Source organism: Rhinatrema bivittatum, chromosome 4 (assembly GCF_901001135.1).
Source record: "Rhinatrema bivittatum chromosome 4, aRhiBiv1.1, whole genome shotgun sequence".
Taxonomy (NCBI): Eukaryota; Metazoa; Chordata; class Amphibia; order Gymnophiona; family Rhinatrematidae; genus Rhinatrema; species Rhinatrema bivittatum.
Window position 1 is genome coordinate 313,155,274 of NC_042618.1, and position 14,516 is coordinate 313,169,789.

General features: G+C 39.2%; 1 protein-coding gene across 1 annotated transcript in view; it reads right to left on the reverse strand.

Annotated features, from left to right (window-relative positions):
* Positions 1 to 14,516, reverse strand: part of RAB40B (RAB40B, member RAS oncogene family) — a 186,054-nt gene that overhangs the window by 82,787 nt on the left and 88,751 nt on the right. The window contains exon 2 of the mRNA XM_029600270.1: positions 4,412 to 4,472. Within this exon, the coding sequence (XP_029456130.1) occupies positions 4,412 to 4,472 (61 nt within the window). The remainder of the gene's footprint in view (positions 1 to 4,411; positions 4,473 to 14,516) is intronic.

The window sequence follows — 14,516 nt, forward strand, 5'->3', positions numbered from 1 at the left end:
TCTAATCAATTTCAGATCTGTTTTCTTCATTTTAATGAAAATATTGTGGTTATACGACCTTTCTACAAATGTTATTCCAGCTACATAATGACCTCATCCCTAACCCTCCCAAAAAAAACCCCTTACTTGAAATTTTAGAAACTCGATTGGTTGTGGCTTGGCTGTCTTCACTGAGCTTCCTTGGAGACTGTTGTGCTTTTTATTTTTTTCACTCCAGAAAGAAGCTACAGTATCACACTCAAAAGTAATTCTATAGTACATTTGGTACCATAAATGTATTTTGCAAGGCTTCTAGATTTTTAACAGCTGTATGTATTTTATTCTAAATAGCTTATTTTCCTTACATTTTATTTACACATCAGCAGACAATAATCACTGCTTGAAATGACATCCACAGTCTCACCATATAGCAGGATCTGGAATTGTATTAAATGCAGATACTGGAGTGAAGCATTTTCCATTAAAATCTGAACTGAGGGACAATATGGGAGCTATTTTACTGCTGAAGGTATTTCTATGCTGACAATATAGTGCAGTATCAAGGGAAGGGCTGCATTTCTGGAGTTGCTGTTCTTCCAAAGTCAACATTGCAGGGTTGTTGTAGGGGAGGTGCTGTGCTCCCAACACAGATAGAGCAGGGCAGTACCAGAGAAGCAGGAAGCTGGAGCGATTCTAGCATTTCAGCTAAGTGAAGAGAAATTATTCTTATGCACAGGAGTAGCTTAGTGGTTAGATCAGTGGCCTATGAACCAAGAGACCCAAGAGACCAGGGCTCAAGTCCCACTTTTGCTCCTTGTGACCTTGGGCAAGTAACTTTATCCTCCACTGCCTCAGGAACAAAACTTAGATTATAAGCCCTCTGGGGATAGGGAAATACCTGCTTCAAAGTGCTATAAAAAGTGTGAAAAGCAGAATATAAAAATCTAAATAAATATTGTATGCATAAAAAGTAATTTTGTTAATAATGGTGGTAAATGTAGCATAAACCTCCAAAGAAACTGCCATTGTTGCTATTTTACTTCTATTACTGAAACACAAAAAGTCTAGCACTACAAGGACCAAAGTGAAATGAATTCATGTAAAAAGTTAGCATTTCAGATCTGAAGTACCTTCATCAATCCTGAAGATCTTTTAGAGCATTACCTTTATCAGTATGCTAATAAACTCATTTCAGTTTATATAAAACACAAAAAAATAAAAGCTGACTTTATATAAGCTAGCAAAAAACTAAGGGAAATATAAGAATCCAATATCACCAGTATCATCAGAGTGACATCTAGTTGTATCTATAAGGATTGAGAGGCTCCATAATATATACTTCAAATACAAGGTTATGCAAAAAAAAAAGGTCTCCTCCAGAAAACCTTACAACCTACAATTTCTTAGATAACTCAGACAGCATCAAGCATACTGCATTCTGGCAAATGATATTGTAACTGTTAAGCAATTTGCTTTCCTGTAACTGGTGTTTTCATGTTTTCAATGGGATAAATCAGTCATACATATGTGTGATGTCATCCAACTGCTTTCATGGTAATTTCAAGAAACACAACAGAGGGAGGTTTATTTTAAGGAAGATCAACATTTCCCAACTCTGGTGCCAGTCATGAATGATGTGGACTTATGATGTCCTCTGCCATTCAGAATACCTGTTCACTAAGAACACTAGTTGAGCAGGAAAAGAAATACTAGTCCACCTTGGCAAGGTCTGACCAGACTGCAGGGTTTTGTGCCGCCAATATGCCAACGGATCCATGGCCATGTCCTCATTGGATTCTGTGAGAGAGCATGCGATTAAAATTTGTGTTGGGTCTCCTTTGCTGGGGAGAATAATCTCCTCTGCTAACAAATGCTGTAGCTCTGATCTGTGTTCCTGAATCCAAGTCGAGTGATCTGCTTAAGACCCTAGATCAACACTTCTTCCTACAGTCCAACTACTTACCCTTCCATCTTTTTTCCTTTAATTAAATAATTACAAATTCCTACATCCAGTTGAGTTTTCAAGATATTCACAATGAATATGCATGAAATAAATGTGCATACTTTGGAAGTTTAGTAAATAAACATTTATCTCATGGATAATATGAAAACTCAACAGGCTATTGGGTCAACAGGACATGTTTGAAAAGCCCAGTTCAAATGTGCATGAAAAAGAAAAATAATCAACCCAAACCTATTCCATATAAGGAGGTAAAACAAATTTGCTTACCTGTAAAAGGGTTCTCCATAGAATTACAGGATGAATTAGCCATAATGTGTGGGTGATCCTATATAATGACACTGACACAGACCCAGCTCTGAAAGCTCAGTAAAGACTTTACTGAGCATACACAAGAGTTCCCACACACAAACTGCCTTGTAAGCAGCTCAGTCTCTTCCAGAACTTATGTTTAACGAAGTAGAAGACTCTCCAGGGAAGCAGTTAGGTATTAAGTATGGCTGATTCATTCTGTTCTCTATGGTGTTTAAACATATGGGAACCATATGTTTAAACAAAGGAGAGCCCTGTTTACAGGCAAGCAAACTTGCTTTCTCTGTCGATAAGCAGACATGAATCAGGCATAATGCATGAGGAGTCCCAAAGTACACAACTTTCACTACGACGCGAAGGCCCTGTTCTTGTATGTTTCAGAACTTACAAAATCCACCACCCCCTCCATCCCTGATAACCAAGCCCAAACTAAGTCCAACGAACTTGCAGCCTTCTTCCAGAAAAAATTTCCAATCTCTTAACCCTTCTCACTTCTACTAATACCTCCCCCATACCACCTTACACCTCCAACCTCGACCAGAGAGCCAAGTTTGATTCCTTCAAACTCACTTCATCCCCTGAAATCAAATCCATCCTCAAGACATGAAACCCTCCTCCCATCCCTCCGACCCCATCCTGACAAAATTACTGCTCACCATCCCAAACACCATTTCCAAACCCCTGGCCAAAATTATAAACTGCTCCCTGTCTCAAGGAATAGTCCCTGACCCTCTGAAACTTGCCACCCTTAAACCCCTACTGAAGAAACCAAATCTTGATCCAGGAGACCCCTCTAACTTCCGTCCCATCTCCAACCTTCCATTTATCACCAAACGCATGGAGAGACTAGTCAACTCCCAACTCTCCAACTATCTAGACAACCATAACATTCTCTACCCCGCTAGGTTTGGCTTCCGTAAATTCCTAAACACAGAATCCCTTCTAATTTCTCACACGGATACCCTTCTCATAGGTTTAGAAAAGGACAACCATACCTACTTTCTTTTCTACTTTCTTTTCTGGATATCTCATCTGCGTTTGATACCGTGAATCACTCCACTCTCCTAAACCGCCTCTCAGACACAGGTATCTCAGGAACAGTCCTCAGATGGTGTGAGTCTTTCTTCAGCAACAGATACTATAAGGTCAGAATAAGCAATAAAGAATCCCCTCCCATCAGCTCTACCCTTGGAGTACCCCAAGGCTCTTCCCTCTCCCCTACCCTCTTTAACATCTATCTCTTACCCCTCTGCCAGTTCCTTGCAAAACTAAAACTAACTCATTCATATACGTTGATGATGTGCAGATTCTGATTCCCATAACAGATTCCCTCCCCAAAACCCTCAAGCTCTGGGACAGCTGCCTTCACTCCATCAACCTCCTCCTCTCCAGTCTCAATCTCGTCCTCAACACGGCCAAGACTGAACTACTCCTTATTTCCTCAGACCACAATAACCTTTCCCTCCCTGACCCCTCATCTGCCACAGCTGCCCAAGCAAGAGACCTCGGCGTAGTACTAGATAACAGACTAAACTTAAAAAAATTGTTAACAACACAACAAAAGACTGGTTCTACAAATTAAGAAAAAACTTAGACCACTCCTCCACTTCCATGACTTCCGGACTGTCCTCCAAGCTACCCTTTTCTCTAAAATCGACCACTGCAACTCCCTCCTTCTAGGACTCCCCGCAACTACCATAAAAGGGCATGAAGGCCCAAATGGAAGATGTCCGAGTAGCAACTCAGACAAAGAAAGTCTGAAAAGCTCCCAAGGAAGTATACACGCGAGAACTGCGCATGTTCAGTAAAATCTTTACTGAGTTCTATTGCTGGACTTATATTAGCACCATTGGATGACATCACCCATTAGTTATGACTAATTTATGCCTGCTCATTGAAATTTACAGTCCACTGACAGCATTATTATTTTTTCAAGCAGGGTAGAAACTGGAAGAGTCAGGACTTAATGCATTGAACTCTTCTTCCATTCTCCTCTTCACACATTCATTCTTCAGAACAGATCAAGTACAATAGCTTACACACATTCAAAACAGCCTTGAATACCCTCTCAATGCTTTCTCTGAATAGGTTTGCTTATACAGTGTTTCCATTGGTACTGCAAAAGTATTAAGTTGTATTTTCTTTACACTGGAATCTTACCAAAGCTGTAGTTTTATTCGACGACCATCTAAGAGTATTGTGGTTGTTTTGTAGTCAATACCTGGAAGAAAAAAAAACCCAAAACTATAAGGAATTCCAAATTAAATAATTTTTTGTTAATTTGATTAAAAAATATATATATAAATATATACATATACACACACATGTTTTAGTAAACTTAAAATGAAGATCAACCAAGTTTACTGGACTAACTTAATTTAAGGTCTCACCTCCAACTTATTGGTTGACTTTTTATCTCTACATACCCAAGTGAACTAACATAATAACAACACTAATGTTTTTCTTTTTTTTTTTTTTTTTGATTCAGTCCTTTCATTCTGTTTCAGTTCAATTGAAATCAGAGCTAGAATCCTGGTGTCATGAGCATTCATTCACAAATACCTGAGAATTCTCCTCCTATTTTATATCTGCCTTCCCTGCTCCCTCCCCCCCCCCCCCCCCCCCAACATATATAGTTTAATCGGTGCAATGGCAATACTTGGCTGGGGGCCATGCATCAAGTCTCCTTCCGGGGCCCTGTAATTATGAACCTTAAGTCCAATCACTAGGAGTCACCCTTAAACAAAAAACACAACCCTCCTCCCTGGGACTGTGAACGTGCCTCTGAAGTCAATCCAGAGATAGAACTGGGGCCCTTCCGTGTGGCAGTGCAGAGCACTGCCTCTGAGCTACTGGGTTAGCCCACACACTACTTTTCTTTTTTTAATGTAGAAGGTAAAGCTCATCTGAGATTGAATCAAACCAAATCACATGACCAAAATATTTTTCAGTGTTGCCTCTTCAACTGTCAGTAGCATGAGACTGTAGTGTATTGAGTGAATTCTTGATAAAATAAAATCTGGGTTTTGCCATTACACTGTCATGGATACATCACTAGTAGCCCTTTTTGACCTTCTTCATTCACATGGACCAGTCAGTGCCCTTTGATACAGTTGATCACAAGACTTCAATCAATTGGAATTTCTGGCACCTGTTTAGACTGGTTTACTTCTTTTCTGGCTAATAGGAAACAGATTATTTTAGGATTTTTTCTCTCTGCCTTATGGAGTCCCACAGGGACTGTTACTATCCCCAATTCTATTTAATAAGTACTTATTACCATTAATCATTATTATTAGAGCACAGGATTTGAACTCTTCACTACATGGATGATGCCCAAATCTGTATTCCTTTAAGCCATCAATGTGAGGATGCCCAAAATAAGCTTAATTGTGGGCAGGGAGCTATCAGCTTTCTGCAGGCCAATAAATTGAAAATCAATCAATCCCAGCAAGTCAGAGCTACTTTGGGTGAGAAGGCCTTCTTCACTCTGGACTCCTCCTGTGGTTTCTTTATATGTTACTATTTTCCCAGTATCTGAGAGTGTTTGTATTCTGAGAATTGAAGCACATTCTCATTTGACATTATAGCCCCAAATGTTTGAGGTTATACATTTTCTTTGCGGATGATTTTTAAAATGTTTGATTTTATCTAAATTAGATTACTATAATGCTCTGTACCCAAAAAGTCACTTCAGCTTGTTCAAAATAGTGCTGCTAGACTATTTCCGGCATATTATACCTTTACATGAGTCCCACCACTGATACCAGTTCCCTTTCATATATTATTTAAATTACTTGTATTAGTTTTTAAGGGTCTGCATGATCTGACTTCTGGATATCAAAAGAAGAAATTATGTCCTTATGAACCAAATAAGATTCCATGATCTTCACAATTAGTCCAATTGTGAAAACTCTCTAAGATTGATGAAACTTCAAAATACTAGAAATTGTGCATTTTTTATGCAGAACCAAAAATGATCTTCCAAAAAAACATTAGAATTTTATCAGATGTACTGCCATTTTATAAGGCATTAAAGATATTTTTATTTAGAAAAGCTTATCCATGAATATATTTAATTTCTTAGGTAACTATAGAACCAGTTGTATTTTTGATTAGATGCTCTGCTAGATATTGGCTTTAGGGTTTTTAGGATGGTGGGTGGTATTGTGTGGTTTTTTTTTTTATTGTTTTGTCATGTTGAATCATTTGTTTTATAGTTATTTCTGATCTGTGTTTATGTATAATTGTTATTATTATACATTGCAATCTGATCTGGGCATATTTCTGAGAGAGGAGCAAAATTTAAATTTCAATAAATAAATACATAACTATCTCCTCCACACACACTCTGCAACTTTATTCTCTTGTCACCTCAGAAGAGAGTACAGGACAGGGATAAGTGATAAAGAAGGACTAAATGCAAATGGATAAAGCCATGGCCAAACTATATTCAAAAGCCAAGTTATCCCAACGTAACCTTTCACACCAAATATGCCTCAAAAGGTATTTGAGAATATTTTAAAAATATATTGGCTGCAGAAAGCAGGACTAACCTTATTTTTTTTTTTTTTAATTTATATTTTATTGTTTTTTAAACAATTATTACATTGTAAAAACAAAAGGCAAATATTCTGTATTATAACACAAAATTAAATCAAATATACATTTACCCAATTATTATTAATACAGTAATATCTAGTCCACATTATGGGAGGTCTATCACAAATATTTAATTTCATAATAATTCTGTAATCAATTTTACAGAAGGAGAACATATCAATTTATTGCAGATCCATTTCTCAACACTTGTTCTTTATCTCGTAAAAAGGACTCCAAGTGGGGAGGATCCTGAAAAATGAATTTATTCCTTTGATGTAGCACAGAGCACTTACAGGGAAATTTTAAATAGAATGCTGCCCCGAGGGCCAGCACTCTAGGTTTAAGTAAAAGAAATTGCTTTCGCCTAACTTGGGTTGCTCTAGCTACATCAGGAAAAATCTGGATCCGTTGTCCACAAAATTTATAATCTTTATTTTCAAAATATTTTTGCAATATCAAATTTTTATCTCTCTCTCGACATAAAGTTACCAATAATGTAGATCTTAATGATATGTCGTCTTGAGAGGCTTCCAGAAATGAGGTCAAGTTTGGAGAATGTTGGACAATGTCCATATCTTCCTGCCCTTCTTGTGTCCTTAACTTAGTCTTAGAGATATAGTATATCTTAGATATACTTGTCTCATCTATTGTTGATATTGATAAGACTTCAGAACAATACTTTTTAAGCAATTCAGTGGCAGATAGTAGTCTGGTTTCTGGAAAATTTAATAACCTTAAGTTTCTACAACGATTTTGATTTTCCAGAATTTCCAACTGCCGGTGTATAACTATACTATCTTTTATTGAAGAATTATGTATTTCCTTAAATGTTTCTATCTGAGAAGACACAACTTTTGATTGCTCTTCTACTTTTACCAAACGATTATTTTGTTCTTCTAATACATTTTTAATTTCAGAGATAGTTATCCTATTCTGCTCTATAGTTGACATCATTTTCTGAAGGTTATCTACTGCTACCCACACATCACGCAAAGTAATATCCTGAGGGACACTAGGCACGATGACCGTTTCTTGCGGTCTCGGGCCTAACTGTTGCCCAACATTTTCTAGAATAGATAAAAATGTACCATCCTTATTTATTTTATCCATGTCCCTTAATTCAGAAGATTGCTGGTGTGTGGATGAAGCCATAACCATACTATGTTGAGAGATCTGCGATGGCCCTTGAGTCACAGGGGCTTCAGGAGATCCGGAGGAAAAGGAAATATCAGGAATAGTTCTCAAATTAACTTGACTCACCCCTCTTGCCACATGAGAGTCCATAGGCCCCCTCACAGGTTGTCCTGGGGATGAAGTCCAAACCTTGACTTTCCTCTTCCTGCCCATAAAAAGTTTTACCTTTGTTGGCTGATGTTAGTTTTCTAATCGGTTGGTCACAGGCTTTTTTTTTTTTCCACCTTCCCTTTCTTATTTTTTTGCCAATTCCTTTTATATTGTCCTTTTTTCTTCCGTATTTCTTTTCTCTCCATCTTCTTCCCTCAAATACAGTCAGGTTCTCATTCTCACATGCATTGTTCTCTCACACACACACACACACACACACACAGGCTCTCACTGTCACATGCTCACATGCTGTCTCTCATACAATCATTCATACACACAGTCTCTCACTGGCACATGCTGTCTGACTCACACACCCAGGCTCTCTCTCACTCCCACATGCTGTCTTGCTCAAGCATAGGCTCTCACCGTCACACGCTTTCTCTCTCAAACACACAGAGGCTCTCACATGCTGCCTCTGCAAACATTCAGATCCTCACTCCCACACACAATCTCTCAACTCATCTCATACACGCACACACACACACCCTCTACAGACCCTCAGCCTCTCTCTCACCTCTGGGCCTCCTCTTCGCGGGTCGCCGCAGGATGGGCACTGCAGCGGCCCTGAACTTCTCGGGCCCTGGCAGCCCTGCTACCAGGCCTCTTCCTCGGCCCTGCTACCGGGCCTCTTCCTCTTCTTGGGCCGCTGCGACTTGGGATTCGCAGCAGCCCGTGGCGGCTCCTCCTCTTCTGCACGCACTGATACTCTTCCTCCTTCCTGCCCACGCGGCTCCGGCAACGTTTACTTCCGGGGCGCACAGGCAGGAAGGAGGAAGAGCATCAGCACGTTTGAACGCGATCTTTTTCTTCGGGCAAGGAGGCTCAGCGGCCGCATGAGCCTCCTTGCACCCGGGGGCATTGGCTCCCCTCGGGATACCACTGCTCACGTCTGCCCCTAATACCTTGGAAACTTTATTTAAAAAAAAAAAAAAAATGACGTCACAGGATTGACCGACCCACCGGGGGAAGCCCGATCCCCCGATAGGTCAATCCGCCCCTGTTTACAAGGGATGGCTTACTTTCGGGGGAGGTCTTATATTTAGGAATTCTGCAAAATCTCTACTAGGTCTTATTTTTGGGGGATGTCTTATTTTCGGGGAAACATGGTATATAGTTCTATTTTCAAACTGTTTGGTGTTTAGGTTCAATGAAATCACACTCCCCGTAATCATTGCTGATTTTGTCTTGCAATGTAGAGAATGCAGTAACAGCTTCTGCTATGTGCTGTATTCCTGGACATCCTATGCATATGCTGCATTTGCAGTTACTATGTATTATTTCATTTCATTTGCTTAAATTAATATACTCTTATTTTAAATTAAGCAACCAAACCAAGAGGTGTACATCAAATTAAAAAATCATAAAACCTCCTAAACATATCATATCCAAAAAGGTCACATAACATCACAATATATGCACAATGACAGCAACTTTAAAACAGTTGTGTGGGCATACATGAACGGCTCGTGCCCATGGACGCGGCCATTTTATAACATGTGCACATCTTATAAAATCGGCTGGACACGAGTAAATGTGCATGCATGTGCCATTTCTACCGTGTGAGTGAAGAAGGATTTTAATATACACGCACGCCGACACAATTACCAGTTAAACCAGCTCGTTCCCACTTTGCCCAGTTACAGGATAGGACTTCCTAACTCCCCTAGCTAACTAACCTCTCTTTTACCCTACCTGCCCCAACCCTTAAAACCCCACTGCCTAGACTAGTTGTTGTTTTTTTTTTTTAATTCTTTATTTATAGTTTTTTTTAACATACTTAGACAACTTTACAATTATCAATGAACCAGTCATAATTCTTCATAATTGTTCCTTTCAGGTATTTGTATACATCCAATTCAAATGCAAACAGGCAATTTTAAAGCATTTCTAAAGGCAATAAGTCAATATTACATTTTTTACAGAAAAAACTTCATTTTCAAACTTCATACATATTAACTGTATGACATGTCAAAGGAAATTCTGGTGCTCTTAACCTGTTATTTACAACACTTCACTTAAGAAACTAATTCAGGTATTATTACGAACCAAATTTCTACTTTTCCAGTATCTACGTTGGGTTTCATACACCTATGGGAGCTTTTGCATTAATGAAAGATCTCAGCTGAATGGTCTGCTCCAAGATCCCTGACTTCCTGTTGCATTGATAAAAAAAGGTTTTCCTACGTAGTTGGGTTTCCCTTGTAATATCAGGGTAAACCCAAATTTTTCCCCCAAGGAAACATTTTGATCTATTTCAAAAGAAATGTTTTAAAACTAAATCTCTATCAGTGTGAAATATAAATGAAACCAATAATGTTCCCCTGAAGTCTACTTGCTCCACCATAGATTGTTCCAAGAACTCTGTTAAATTACCTCCATCACTTTGTAATTGTTTACTAATTTCTTGTATCTTATTGTCCCTCTTACCTTCATTTAAAAAATATATTTTTGCAATTGGTGGAATTGCCTCTTTAGGAAATAAAAGGGTTTCTATAAGATACCTCTTGAAAATATCCAAAGGAAAACTCAATCTTACACAAGGAAAATTCACAATTCTCAAATTCTTGTATCTAATCTTGTTTTCAAGAGTTTCAATCTTCACAGTTTTGTGTTTCTCCTTGAATTATTTTCCCCTGTGTTTCTTGCATTTGAGATACTTGTTTTTCTATTACATTCACTTTGTTGGTGTTATCATTAACAATAGGTTCTAATTGGCATATATGATTTTTTGTTTCTGACATTATTTTTGCTAACATTGCAATGGATGAATCTAATGAAGTCAGAGCCTTCCATACCAATTCCAATGTGATTTCTTGTTTAGATACTAACTGCAATCCCAAAGGTTGTAGACCCAATTTAGACTCTTGAACATGTTGTCTCATGTTCAAGCCCTCTCTATCAACTGGTGATGATGTCCTTGGCATATAATCTGGATTGTCCCCTCCAACTGCTCCAGAGACTTGCTGTTGCAGTTGGGCTTCCTTTCCAGATTCTCCAATGAACATATTGGCAGCCACTACTTCATCTTTATCCACCCCGATGGGGATGCTCTCAGTCACCATCTTGGGAAGACCGGCTATCTCAGTCATCGGATGTTGGTGGTTACTTGGGTGAGAGGGTATATCTCTGGAGCTCCAGGGCTTAATGATGTGTGAGTGTCCAACATAGAAGACATGTGCTCTGTGTCTATCAATGTAACGGACTGTCTACTCGGAGTTGTTAGATTCGCAGGAGAGAAAAAACCAGTTATGGCAGATTGCAAGAGTATTGTCACTGGGGTAGTCAGGTTCTCTACCCTAATTTTACCCTTGCACTTTGTATGAGGCATTTATTTTTAGAAATATTTAAACCTTTACAGTTTTTTTCCTTCTAATTTACTCACGGTTAGAGCATCAGTGGAGGTTGAATAGGTTAGACATCCAAAAATTATTTTCCAACTGGGAAAAAAAAAAGAAATTCTTTACAGACTCTCCGAACCAGACGAAGCCGAACAGACAAAGCCGGTCACGCGCCTTTGTCGCACGCGGCTTCGTCAGCGCGCTGCAGGAAGGCACTTAATATACCTTCCTGAGTCTGGGTACGTGACGTCAGCGTGTCGCACACAAAGTGGTCCCAAGTGAAACAGTTCTCCGGTGTAAAAGTTGAGCCGTTGGGGCCAGCCACCGCTCGACCTCCGGTAAGGCAAAATCTTCCCAGTTCACCTCAAAAAAAAGGAATTACGAAAGGCACTTAATATACCTTCCTGAGTCTGGGTACGTGATGTCAGCGTGTCGCACACAAAGTGGTCCCAAGTGAAACAGTTCTCCGGTGTAAAAGTTGAGCCGTTGGGGCCAGCCACCGCTCGACCCCCGGTAAGGCAAAATCTTCCCAGTTCACCTCCTGCCTAGACTAGTTTTTTTTTGTTTTATAACTTACATGCCATCTATAGCAGAAGTAAAGTTATGCAGTAGGTGACCTCAGCCCGCGCTTGTGTGCGTAAATAATTACTGCTGGTTTCCATTTAAATTCCCGGAATGCCCATGCCCCGCCCCTGCCCCTTTTTTGGACTTTTGTGCGCGTACTGGGAGATATGTGCGTCCATGGATGCTTCTTAAAATACACGCGCCTCGCACTGGCCCAATAGACGTGCATATCTCCCTGATTTGGTGCGTAGGGCTTTTAAAATCTACCCCTAAATGTACATTACAAAAAAAAAAGAGACCTATCAGCCCTAATATATCCAGACAATTAATTGCCCAATGCATAGCCATCCCACCTCTCTAAATCCTGAGCACCATTATATGGCTTTACAGACAAAGGTATTCATTAACCAAATGCCATAGATAAATTAACTAAAGTATATAATAAGATAACAATTATAATTTATGACACACAACAATCAAACAATTTTACACCCTGAATGAATAAAGCCCCATCTTCCCCTTTTCTTTGATCTTTTTTTCCAGGAGTCACAACAGGAAATATTCCTTATCGGGAAGGGTGGTGAATGCATGGAGGGACATTCTTGTGGAGGTGGTGGAGACAAAAAGGATAACAGAATTCAAGAAAGTGCGGCATAGTTGTGAAGAAGGGAGGAGAAAGCCAAGAATCAACTGGGGCTGCACCAGAATTAATTGGGAAGATCAGATGGCCCTTAAAGTCTATCTGTAACACGTTCTATGTTTCTGTATAGTCATTTATACACAGATCATGATTCACTGCAGATTTTGTACAGTACTGACTTGTGCCAAGAGTCCTAAAAGGGAAAACAAGCAAACCTGAGCTTCAGTAATGCAGTGCTTCTTCTAATGGATAAAACAGAAATGAGGAGCAGCAGAAAGGTAGAGCCAAGTCATCTGACTGTCCCCTGCTAGAAACAACCCTCTCTTGACTGCTAATGGCTCCATCTCCAAGGTCTGACTACATATGGAAAATTTAGGAAACATGGTTTGCCAAACTGAAAAAGGCATGTTTTACTTGTTTTTTCTTTTCTTTTTTTTTGTTTTCTATTTCAGCTTTCCATCATTATGTGCAGTATCATGAAAGGAACAGTACCTCTCACTCATAACAAACTGAGGATGCTGTGATAACTGGGATAGAGAGAGGAATACGGTGCTTAATCAGGGGAAGATATTTATGTATTTATTTATTCAATTTATAATCTGCCTTTCAGGGACTTCAAAGCGCAATGCATTCAGGAATTGTAGGTTCTTTCCTATCCCCAGTGCAGAGGGCTTATAATCTAAGGGCCTGACATACCAAGGCTTTTCTCACATTCTGTATTTATGGGAAAAATGTTTAGTAAAGGACCTAAGTACCTTATCTTAGTAAAGGAGGCCTTAAATTTGTATCTCAGGCAATGCAGGGTAATGTGTCTTGCCTTAGGTCATAATGATTTGAACCCTGGCTTCCTTGGTTTACACTAGGCTACTCAGAGCAACCAATGAAGGCTTAGGGTGCCTCAGCTTTGGACCCTTCATCCTCATGCCCACCCAAAAACATAAGTAGTAGTGAGCAAGGTTGAGTCAGCTTCTAAATGGCTTGGAAGCACAGGTGAGCAGGAAATTTAAACAAGGCTTCCCCCATCTCCAGAAAAAAAAAATCTGAAGAAAATAATTTCGAAAAAAAAAAAAAAGGAAGGAAAACCAGGAAGAAAAGCAACAGAGTTAATGAGCAGGAAACTTGAGCTTTTCTACAAAATATTGCAATTTTAAAACTCAGCAAATGATGCTTGCCGAGAATTATTAGGAAGCATGGTCTGCCCCAACAATGACATAGATGAAAGTGGCTGCTATTTATATTGTTTGGAGGAGTAGCTTAGTGGTTAGAGCAGCGGGCTATGACCCAGGAAAACCAGGGTTCAAATCCCACTGTCACGCCTTATGACCTTGGGCATGTTGCTTTACCCTCCGTTGCCTCATCTGCAAAATTAGATTGTGAGCCCTGTGGGGATAGGAAAATACCTATAGTATCTGAATGTAATCTGCTTGGATGTACACTTTGAAGTGCCAAAAAGTGGAATATAAAATCTGAATAAATAATTATGCTACTCCTTTCCAGATTATTATTCCAGGGATGGCAAACTCCAGTTCTCGAGGGCCACAAACAGGCCTGGTTTTCAGGATATCCACAACAATTATGCATTTATTTATTTATTTAAACATTTTTGTATACTGCTAATACATGGGTGGAGGTCTAGGCCGTTTACAGGCATAAAAACATACATAAATAAAAATAAATAAAAATGAAAGAACGAACTTTGCAGATATAACTAGCATCAAAATAAAAATGGAAGTAAATAATATAGGGTAAAAATATAATCAAGAATAAAAGTTAACTT